The sequence below is a fragment of the Aethalodelphis obliquidens genome, unplaced genomic scaffold, assembly GCF_003676395.1.
Source record: "Aethalodelphis obliquidens isolate GAN/ISIS:26980383/991018 unplaced genomic scaffold, ASM367639v1 scaffold2, whole genome shotgun sequence".
Taxonomy (NCBI): Eukaryota; Metazoa; Chordata; class Mammalia; order Artiodactyla; family Delphinidae; genus Aethalodelphis; species Aethalodelphis obliquidens.
Genome location: NW_020837946.1, coordinates 62,753,105 through 62,764,808, shown reverse-complemented (window position 1 = coordinate 62,764,808; position 11,704 = coordinate 62,753,105). Strand labels below are relative to the sequence as shown.

Genomic DNA, 11,704 nt, shown 5'->3' with positions numbered 1-11,704 from the left:
CTTCCCTATTTTTTGCCCCTGGCTTCAACTCAGGACCAACCAGAGAAAACAAAATATGTTTCCCAAACCAATCACCTAAGATGCTCTGTTTCTTGTAAACTCCTCTCTAGCTTGCCCATGCCAACAACCTCTTATCAGAACATACCTGAGGCCTTCCTTCTTTTCACTATAAAGTGTTTCCACTCCTCTGCCCATTTTTGAGTTTGTGTCAGATGCATGAGATGGTGGCTGACTCTTGCTATAGTGAGCAGAATAGTAAATAACCTCTGTTTGCTCTCATTTGGGTGGCTTTAATTTATTTCTATACATGACTGTTCCCAGAGAAGAAAACGTGTGCTGGGTCCCAGGGCCATCAGCAGAGGATGGGAATCAGAGCCCCCTTCAAGCCCTGAGGTGCCCACCTTCATGCCGCTTGATATTTCCTTCAGGGAAGATGTCAGTGATTGGGAAGGTAAGAATAGCCACTGAATCCCCACTGTGTCCCTGCTGTCAAATGATGGGATAAGCCAGCCAACAATTAAAAGTGGTGCATGTATCTGTGAAGTTCTTAGTGATCAAGCAGCTGGCCAGATGTGCTTCAGTGTCAACCAGTCATGATCCAGGTAAACTGGAGTTCTGGGTGGTTGAAAGCATTTGAAACAAGCTGGTTATAGCATCAGCTTTTATTCATTTTGCAGCTGTTTAAAAATCTCACCAATGTTGGCCTTGAGCAACCCAGCCAAGGCTTAGACTAAGAAGAAACATTGCTCTGGAAACAAAATTTCATCTCCAAACAGGGCTCCTGCACTAAAGAAATGACCTGGGGCAGGTTACTTGTTCATTTCCTCATCCCCAAAATGAGGATTACTAGACCTCTGTGAAGTTAAACTTGGATAATAAGATGGAGTATTTTTAAAGGTAAATAATTGGCAGAGCATAAACGCAAGACATTCTAAAGCACAAATGAGTTTTCAGCACAATTGATTTTATCCCAGCGTTTACATCACTCGGATTCAGATTAGCACACTACTGGCAGAAGGAGGGTGAGTGTAATTCATGGGCTGCCTGAGGGAAGAGCAAAATGTGGGGAGAGCCAGGGCTGGCTGACTACTCCCTGGTTCTCCTCCCACTGCAATAAGAATAATAAAGGAGACTGGTAAGGTTCTCACTGTGGACAGAGATTAATATTCACTTCCTGGAAGCCTTGTAAAGTCACTTTCTGAAAAATGACCTGGTGCCATTTGCCATCCCACTTAGTGACTATCAGACCCGAGTTCTCATCCACAGAAACCAGGCTGTATTTTAAGCTCCTTCCAGGTGAGCAGCCCAGGAAACTCAGTGAGCAAAGTTGCCATCATTACGTCCTGTTTTATGAGGAGTGCATTTCAACTGCCACCATTGCTTCACCTCTTCTGGAAATTAGGGTGGTTTATTCTTTAATTCTAGAGATAGATTCTCTGAAGCCTTGATAACAAGATAAATCACTTAGTGCAAAAATCGAATTTGACAGGAAATCCAGTTACACCCAATAGCTGACATATTAAATGTCACTGAAGTTTCTTTCAGGTTGACTTTTGGCATAGAGAGGGGCTTAAGATCAAAAGGAGAACAGGTTATATATATGAATGCTTTATCCCAGTGATTCTTAACCCTGACTGCACATTGCAATCATTTGGAAAGTATTTTTAAAATGCCAATGCCTAGGTCCCATCACCAGAAATTTAATTTATCTGGGGTAGGACAAAGACGTGAGATGTTTGGAAGCACCCCAAATTGACCCCTTGATTAATGGTCAATCAAGACATTTCCTCTAGGAGAAGCCACAGAGCCTGGGGAGGTACCTGTAGACACTGGATCCCCGTAGCAAGATGCCGTTAAATGATGGTGCAGGGCTCCAAGAGAAGCTCAAAGTGATACTTACAGACTGTGAAGAAGATGCCTAAGTGGCTGGGAGTAGCAAAGGCAACACTATGAATGGTAAAATAAGTCAGGTTACCTACCTCCACCTTCCGCCACCTGGTGGGGCTTGATAGCTTTCACAGGCATCCTCGCAGAGAAAACTTTGCTCTCTGAAATCCAGCATCTCATTTCTGACTTGGATTCATAGTTCCTTTTGAGCTGCCCTTCTGTTTATTCCAAATCTACGCGTTTGTTTTGGTGCTTCCCAGGTACTCGTAATGCACGCTCTGTTTTCAGCAAACCATTTTCCTGATTGGTCAAAAGCCCTTTGAAATCTGTCACGTGAGCAACTCTCCCGTGCTCTCAAGTGTATTTTCTAGTCAATAAAAATATGCCTCATTCCTAACGGTTCCACTACCCAGGAGATCTACTACCCAGTGATCTCTAGCTCTGCTTTCTGGCTTCATGGTCAAAAAGCAACACATTTACTTCCAGATTTTATATATTCCATGTATTTCCTTCTCTGTTCCATATCCATCATATTATTCTCTTTGCTAAAGAAATCTCAAAATATTTTTTATTTAAAAGTCTGCAATCAGAAAACAATCTGTCGTATCATATAAATTTTTCATGCCCAGATATTTACTCATCCATTTTCCTGAAAGACCCAATAAAATAATCAAAGAGCCACAGTCTATTTTAAATTAAAATGCATGGCTTTAAGGGCTATTTGACATGCAGTAATTATTTGCATAGTCTTCTAGCCAAGCATAGAAATTGCTAATGTCTCTGCCCTTGAAGGAAATGAGCTGTGCAAAAAATTTCAAGCAAACATGATCCAACTGTTCACACAAAAGAGAGATTGCATAAGAAATGCATTGTGTCTCTACCCAAATTTCTCCTCTACTTGTCACAGATCAGCACGTACTTCACCTCTCTGGCACCAGTTAAAATCATAAACAGATGAGCTTTTCCGTAGAGGAGGGCAGACATGCCCTCTCCACAGATGGTCAGTATCACATGTTGCAGTAATGGCTGGACACGCCATGAAGGTACCATATAAAAACAGTGGGACTCAGAGAACTTCGGCTCCACTTGCTCTATGTGTAGAATTGCCTCTCTTTCAAGATGGATTTCCTTCATAGGAACGGAGTGCTCATTATTCAGCATTTGCAGAAGGACTACCGAGCTTACTACAGTTTTCTAAATTTTATGTCCAATGTTGGAGATCCCCGGAATATCTTTTCTATTTATTTTCCACTTTGGTTTCAACTTAATCAGGCAGTTGGAACCAAGATGATATGGGTAGCAGTCGTTGGGGATTGGTTCAATCTTATTTTTAAATGGTAAGCCTTCTGTTTTGTTTCATTTTTCCTAAAGCTTATTCTTAAATTTGTAGCTTGGTCTTAATGATCACATTTCAGATGTGTATAGTTTTACTTGGAAAATCTTTCAAACATACCAGTCAACTTGAAACACCTATTCCTAAATAGAACGTACATAAAGGCATAGAAATGTATACTTGATCTGACTTAGAAGAAAATTCCAAAAGCCTGTTACATATATGATGTGATTAACCAAGAAGTGAGTTAAACGAGCAGCATCATAATGAACAGATTGATAATTCCAGGAACCACTCTGATATTTCCAGTCTAAGTATCCTAAGCACCCAAGGACTTCCCCTGCAAGGAAAACTGTCCCTGTTTTTATTGGAACCTAGGCTGCCCAAACTCCAGATGACTGTCATCCTCTGTATTGAGACACAGGCCAGAAAGCAAGTTCTTTCAAAGTCTTTTAATCACGAGTTTTCCCCATCAATGTTCTGCTTGACTCATTTTTATAGGAGAGAATCGTTGGTCTCCAATTAAGTAATAGTTGTATATTTAAATATATATGCATATTTATATTTCTTTAAATACAGGATATTATTTGGTCATCGGCCTTACTGGTGGGTCCAAGAAACTCAGATTTACCCAAATCACTCAAGTCCATGCCTTGAACAGTTCCCCACTACGTGTGAAACAGGTCCAGGTAAGCAATTATAGCAGCTGCAGGTTAACTAAAGATATTCCAATAGAGAGCCATTGTGCATGATTATCAGCTAATAACTGTACGATATCATAAAGCGTACTAAAGAAAATGTCATGCATGAGGATGCTAAAAGTTCATAAACAAAAATTGCTAATGAAAAGGACAAAAGTTTTATGAGTAAGAAAATTTCATTTTTTTTATTTGTAAAAGGGTTAATTAAGAGAATATTCCCCAAATGATTTTTTTTTTTTTTTTTTTTTCTTTACGCGGGCCTTTCACTGTTGTGGCCTCTCCCGTTGTGGAGCACAGGCTCCAGACGCGCAGGCTCAGCGGCCATGGCTCACGGGCCCAGCCGCTCCGCGGCATGTGGGATCTTCCCGGACCGGGGCATGAACCCGTGTCCCCTGCATCGGCAGGTGGACTCCCAACCACTGCGCCATGAGGGAAGCCCCAAATGATTTTATAGTTGGTGTTTTTTAGAAAAATGTCATGGTTTGATACTGAAACAAACAAAAAACAATTAGCTAGAACAAATTACCCCAAAACTATATTAAAATTCTAGAAATGTAGATTTATCTGCTGCTGTGCAATTTTCAAAGTTATTATAGATCTTCTGAGAATCACATGAATGAGGAGACAATAGACAGTTTCCGTAAGAAAGATAAGGACTTCCTGGTATTACTATTGCCTATAGAAATTCTCTCTAAGCTTATAATTATTTCTTTTAAATTTCTTTTTTCTCTTGTGTATACAGTATATAAGTAGACTTCTTGATCCATTTTCTTTTTTATTATAAGTAAGATTCTGTATGAGTGTAAAATCTTTACTATGGGAGTTGAGTTTAAGATTTTTAAAAAGGTTTTTAAATATATATAAAGGTAAACTACACGTTTTAATTTCTAAGACTGTGTTATATTGTACCTCACCACAATTTGTTACATAGGCTAAAATTCTTGGCATTTGACATCCTGAGACTAACCCTGAATACAGTCAATGTGTAAGTTCCTAATAAGTTTTCTGAATATCTTTATTTTTTGCTCTCATAAGAGTAGACATCCATCTGTTATAGTACTTATCAAACTATATTATAGTTAATTCTTTAATATCTGGCTCCTCCAATAGACTGTGCATTCCATCATGTCAGGGTGGTGTGTATTTTATCTTTGTGAAAGCAATGTGGGATGGATGGATGAATGGATGGATGGATGGATGGATGGATAGCCTTTCAGACAATTGAAATGGTACTTTGGTTTACCCCAGAACTTCCCAGCATGTGTTCTGTCTTATGAGACATTTTCTGAAAAAAAGAAAAGAAAAGAAAAGAAAAGAAATAATACATTTTACATTCACTCCTTGAAGATTTACAAGTCATGAAGCATATAAAAGGCTCTGAAAATTCCTGTTTAAGAAATAGACTTGAAAGAAACAGATCTATAAGAAATAGATTAGTCTTTATTTAACTTAGTGTTTTTCACAGAGACTGGTGTTGGGCTTTCCTGGTGGCGCAGTGGTTGAGGGTCCGCCTGCCGATGCAGGAGACGCGGGTTCGTGCCCCGGTCCGGGAGGATCCCACATGCCGCGGAGCAGCTGGGCCCGTGAGCCATGGCCGCTGAGCCTGCGCGTCCGGAGCCTGTGCTCCGCAACGGGAGGGGCCACAGCAGTGAGAGGCCCGCATACCGCGGAAAAAAAAAAAAAAGAAAGAGAGACTGGTGTTTAACCTGAATGAATCTCCCCTTGGTAAAAACTCAGGGAGGACATCAAAGTAAAGTGATTTTTTAAAAAAGATCAAGCAACATGGGAAAGGCATTCTGGGGATAGAAAGGCTACCTGTCTGCTAATTTCTTCTGCCAGGATTAATACCCCTTTATAGCTTCCCTCATCCTTTTAATGACAAAGACTCCTTCTGCAGCGGCCAGCCAAAAGATAGGCATGGGGGTAGCTGTTGGTACCCAGCAGTCAGTTGGTAAATCAGACATAGCAATGATAGCCTTTAGATGTTTGACTTTTCAACCCAAGGAAAATAAGCTGATTCAAGATCCAATCCAAGTACTCCAGTTTTCTCATCAATTAAAAACAATTAGATATGAAGAATGACTAAGGATGTGGCAGATTTTCTGATGCAACTGCCTGAGTTCTTACTTACCCTTGAACATTTTGATTTCTGGACTTTGATGAACTTGAATAACCTGGGGAAAAATTTTGAAATAGTATTTTGAGGCTCAATTTGACTCAGTTTTCTTTATTTCTACCTATTTCTAAACCTTACATAGAGCCTGTGCCCTGTGGCTTTTTTTTCTGAGTTATTTATAATTTTCATGGCTAATGTGCTATTCTATTGTCCATTTCTGATAGTGATACTCTATTAACCACCTTTCAAATGGATTGCCACTTTCTTGTTGCAGGAAGTCCATCTGGCCATGCAATGGGCTCATCATGTGTCTGGTATGTCATGGTGACAGCTGCCCTGGGCCACACCATCAGTTGGATGGATAAGTCATTCCCCACTCTGCACAGGTCAGCTTTGCTCCAGTCTCTGTAGCCCTGGAACATGACAGTTTCAAACACAGAAAGTCTTTTGAAAACTTCAGCTTAGTGTATTTTTAGTTATTGAAATGTGCTTATTCAATTCTATCATATCCAAAATAGCAAAATGAATAGAAAATTAAGATTCTGCTTTAAGATAATACCTTAATTAGTTCACAGCAATTACATTATAGGGTTGGATATGTTTAATTGATTAATGACTTTCTAAATGTGCCTTTGGGAACATTAATACAATAATCCATAATACAATAATACAATGTAATCCATAATACAATAATCACTTTGGTAGCTCACAAATAGATCATCTAAAATTATATAATGATGTATTTCTGCATGCACATTCCCTTGCTTTAAGATTAACTAGACATTTTGAGAAGCATCATTCCCCTTGAATGTATCCGTTACTTTCGTATAATTATGCTTTCTTCTTTGAACAGTCAATGATTTTGAAGTCAATAAAATATATTCTAGCTTTAAAGACTATGCAACCTTTTAATTAAAAACATTCTAGAGACAAACTTAAATTTGAACATTAGTAGATTTAATGTTAGTAGATTAATAACATTCCGAAAGGCCTAGACCTTTAAGATTATTCAAAATTTTTGTAGAAATTAGACTTTTTCCTTCTTTTCTTTCCTGATATACTTTATCATTAAAACAATTCTGAGCACCACTTTAATCATAAATTATTAGGCTACCTGAGATAAGATTTGTCAGTTAATTGCATAAAAAATACTGAAACGTACACCATTATATAAGTTATTTATAATAAAAAATTTCCAAGATCCATCTCATATTCTACTTTTTAGAGTAATATTGGGTAATATACAAAACAAGTAACCAAAGGAATTTGGGTATCTTTAAAGTTTATCCTGATGAGACTGTGACCTGTATGCCTTAAGGTATTCATTATCTCAAACAACAACAGTAGAGAGTTGTTGTAATTTAAAGAAAATAGCATTTTCTATCCGTAGACAGTTTTTCAAAGTAGGAATCTAGCTAAGCCTCACCTTTTCTCTGTTAGTTCATTTGCTCCTCCAATTCCCAAACCTGGAAAATCATTTGTTTCTTCTAAAAAGAAATTCTCTTGACTCCTCTTTGATTCTTATAACTGCAACATCTCCTTCAGCCATCAAAATGTACTGAGTGCCTACACCTTACCTAAACATTAGCACACCCTTATTGATTCTTCTTCCATATGGATAACTCCTGCTTACTTTCTCTTTGAAAGTCTTGTTTCTCTCTATTCCATAATTTTTCAGTAATCAAAGTTTGGTCCAATTATCAGGAACAAATCATTCAGAACACTCAAGGATTCCTAGAACTCATTATCGCTAATTCTTTTTTTATTAAAATGATGAGCATTGCTTGGATTTAAATATTTTTATAAGTTTTCTGCACACTGTGCTTCTAATCCAAGACATATAACCCACAGGTCACTTTTCTGTTCCTTATTTTCTATGTGTCAAGAAACAAGGAGCCAGGACTCTTGAGAGTCTGTGAAATTAAACCCAGTGAAAACTTGCCCTTGATGGAATGCTCATGTGTTTTCATCAGCGTGGCAGCTGCCTCTCCAGTGAGTTTTCTTCAAGCAAAGAGAGGCTGAGAGAGGAAAGAGGAAGCACATATGACAAGGAGCAAAAAATATATATAATTCATTCTTGATCGTTGTGGACATTAATAATTCCCCCAAACTTGAATTTCCCCTACTTCATTAAAATAATTATCAGGATGCCAAGTTGGCTTCCTTTTATAGCATTTATTAAAATCTCAGGATATAGCACTGGTTAAATTTAATGCATTGATGAATGTAGAAACATCTGTTAAAGCTTTTCAAATCCTATGGGGTACATAGAAAAAATTTTTGGAAGAAAAAACTCAAGAATCATGATATTATATCACAGCTAGAAGATTCCTCTGAGAAAGATCATCTGGTGTCACTTCCCCCGCCCCCCGCATTTTTATGAATGATACAATTTCTTTGCCTTTTATGCTTGTATCTATTCTTCCATCGTAGACTCACCTGGTCATTTCTTTGGAGTCTTTTTTGGTTGATTCAAATCAGTGTCTGCATCTCCAGAGTATTCATAGCAACACATTTTCCTCATCAAGTTATTCTTGGAGTAATTGGTGGTAAATATGATCACTTACCTTTAGTTGTGTCATTGAATGCTTTAGTGTCCTTTTTTATGTTGACTCTCTCTGCTAATGTTCCCCAATGTCAGGTAATCCTATCAAGCCACTGATACTTAATGCTACCCTGGGAGCTTAAGGGGTTCCACACACCTCTCAAATTCTCCATGGACACAATGGCACATTCTCACTCAGTAGGATAAACCCATTACCTCTTCATGAGATGGGCTTCTCTGAAGTGTGGCTAGAGCTGAGTCCAAGTCTTAAACCACCACTTAGGACGGCGTGCTTGTGTCTCGGTTTGGGGGACTTAATAAGGCCTTCCAACCTGCACACCATGCCGTTCTCTCTGAAACACCTGCAGTGATTATTACCTACCGTGGACTTCATTCAGCAGCTGCTTTGTATTTCCAAGGCAGCGTTCACCATGACTGAGTTTACACTGTTCAGCCCCATGTACCTTTTGAAGGCTCTCTGCGTTAATTGGCTGTGGCAATTGAAAAATGAACTGCAAGCACCTAGATCAGTGCTCTGCCTATGAAGTGGTTGTCACTCAGTGCCCTGGACTCCTGACCCATGCCCCTGCACTAATGTGGATGGTGAAAAGACATGGGGCAAGTGTGGTTTTAGTTACTGCCTTAAAAAAAGGCTTTGGAAAATGGATAGAACCTAGGTTTCTACAGCCCTTTATCATTGAAAACTATGGCTAAATTCTTTAATGCAGAGAGGAATAATTCCTGAGAGGTTCAAAGGCAGACAGTTATCTTCAGTGTCTCTTTCCAATCCCCAGGCATGCTTGTGGCAGAGGCCTTTGAACACACTCCAAGGATCCAAACGGCCAGCCTGAGCACATACTTGAAGACCAACCTCTTCCTCTTCCTGTTTGCACTTGGCTTTTACCTGCTTCTCAGACTGCTTGACATTGACCTGCTGTGGTCTGTGCCCATAGCCAAGAAGTGGTGTGCCAACCCTGACTGGATCCACATTGACACCACGCCTTTTGCTGGACTCGTGAGAAACCTTGGGGTCCTCTTTGGCTTGGGCTTTGCAATCAACTCGGAGATGTTCCTTAGGAGCTGCAGAGGGGAAAACGGCTATAGGCTGAGCTTCCGGCTGCTCTGCACCCTGGCCTCGTTGACCACACTGCAGCTCTACCATTTCGTCAAGATCCCGACTCACACGGAGTATTTATTTTACATGCTGTCTTTCTGTAAAAGTGCGTCCATCCCACTGACTGTGGTTGCCCTGATTCCCTACTGTATTCATATGTTAATGAAACCAAGTGAAAAAAAGATTAATTAGAGTTGTGCGGAGGGTTAGTGCCATGTGGCCCCAGGGTGACCCTCCTCCTCCATCCTCCAGTGAGACCATAGGGCAGGGAGAGACTGGAAGCTTCCATTCGGAGGTCACAAAATGGCGGCCATAGGACCCAATCCATTCACATGTATGATTAGTTTGGCCTTCGGGGTGGTCTTTTTTTTTTTTCCTATTTTAGATTAGTTGCCAACATTTAAAACCAGGATATTTGACACAAAAACCTGAATTTCTGTATTTTCCCAAAAAATCTGACAATATGGTAACACAGGGCCTGCATTCCCACCTGGAGACAATCCACTGTTGCTGACTGCCCCCAGTAGGAGACGTGCTCTTTGCAGGCTATCACAGCTTTCAGTACCCTACAGGCCCCCCAGTATATCTTAAAGTCAGGCTGCTTCTGGCTCCTGTGGGCATTTTAACGGCAATCAAACCTGATCCCCTCAGTGTTCAGATAAGGAAATAGAGGTTTATTCAGGTGAAAGAACTCACCGTTATCACACCACCGTCAGAACAGGAATTAGAACCCAATCTTCTGACATGTATTTCCATGACACCATGTTTTGTTTCTTCAAGAGGTAAAAATCTGTAAGAATGAATGCTTTTACATAGGTTCTATGATGTTTGCCATGTAAATCAGCTATTTTTTCAGAAATGACATTAAAATACCATATGCTGTTTGACTTAGACCCATGCAAGCAGGGTCTTGATGGGGCCAGCAGTAGCTCTAGTTATGGTTACATATCCACAGGAAAGGAAACAGGCCAGGTTACTGTCTGGACTTGAATCTCTGCTTAACTCCTGGTCTCTGTTTTATGGTAGTGCTTTCCAATATTTTAATAAATTCTGCTGAAGATGTTCGGCTTAGAACATTATTTACCCCCCAAAGGTTTATCTCTTCACTATGACATCCTCATACTTTATTTTTAGGAGCTAATCTTTCAAAACCAGGGAAATCAAGTGCCTTTCTTAAGGTCATGCTCTAACCCAGGAAAACTATGAAATGCTTATATCTATTAGCTGGGTTCTGTGTGTACTGAACTGTGATGAAAAGCCACAGCTTTATTTCAGAAAATTATTATTGATGGAATATTAATATACTAAAAATTTTTCAGTAAAGTTTTTTTCCCCTCATTGGACCTAGTAATTCTGGACTTGAAGTTGATAACTAGGGAATTCCCTGGCAGCGCACTGGTTAAGAATCCACCTGCCAATGCAGGGGTCACGGGTTCGACCCCTGGTCCGGGAAGATCCCACGTGCCACAGAGCAACAAAGCCCGTGCGCCACAACTACTGAGCCTGCGCTCTAGAACCCGCGAGCCACAACAACTGAGCCCCTGTGCCACAACTACTGAAGTCCGCGTGCCTAGAGCCCGTGCTGAGCGACAAGAGAAGCCACTGCAACAAGAAGCACGCATACGGCAATGAAGAGTGGCCCCCGCTCGCCACGACTAGAGAAAGTCCACACGCAGCAACGAGGACCCAATGCAGCCAAAAATAAATAAATAATAAAATAAATTTAAAAAAAGAAAGAAAGAAACCGCTTAGGCAGCAAGAAGAAGAGTTTCTCACAGCCTTGGTGAAAATGCCTGCCTTTAGTAATGATGGAAAAGACTCCTCTGCTTCCAATTTATTTGCCAAAACTAAGTGGAATTGAGCTTATTTGACTTAACTGTAACTATAACCATATTTTCATAATGTCCACATATCTACATATTCAGAAGAAAAATGTCAATATCATGAGCTTTCAAGACGAGAAAATCTAGACAAGTGACTTGAGAAACATACATTTGAAAAGATATGC

The 11,704-nt window shown here is 39.9% G+C and overlaps 1 protein-coding gene across 2 annotated transcripts; it reads left to right on the top strand.

Moving 5' to 3' along the window:
• The first annotated feature begins 2,916 nt into the window (after positions 1–2,916).
• On the top strand, positions 2,917–10,722 carry G6PC2 (glucose-6-phosphatase catalytic subunit 2). Of its 2 annotated transcripts, XM_027115125.1 has the most exons (5): positions 2,917–3,224; positions 3,800–3,909; positions 6,312–6,423; positions 8,471–8,586; positions 9,377–10,722. In XM_027115125.1, the coding sequence occupies exons 1-5, from the start codon at positions 3,007–3,009 to the stop codon at positions 9,886–9,888; spliced, it is 1,068 nt and encodes a 355-aa protein (XP_026970926.1). In that variant the 5' UTR covers positions 2,917–3,006; the 3' UTR covers positions 9,889–10,722. The 2 variants fall into 2 exon arrangements, with proteins under 2 accessions (XP_026970926.1, XP_026970934.1); XM_027115133.1 differs by lacking the exon at positions 8,471–8,586 and having other exon boundaries at positions 3,007–3,224; positions 9,377–9,401.
• Positions 10,723–11,704: the final 982 nt, after the last annotated feature.

Excerpts from the sequence above, each read along its gene's own strand:
- G6PC2 (XM_027115125.1), top strand. The coding sequence starts at position 3,007 with ATGGATTTCCTTCATAGGAACGGAGTGCTCATTATTCAGCATTTGCAG. Across the intron at positions 6,424-8,470 it reads TCATTCCCCACTCTGCACAG|ACTCACCTGGTCATTTCTTT; the intron begins GTCAGCTTTGCT and ends CTTCCATCGTAG. Across the intron at positions 8,587-9,376 it reads TATTCTTGGAGTAATTGGTG|GCATGCTTGTGGCAGAGGCC; the intron begins GTAAATATGATC and ends TCCAATCCCCAG.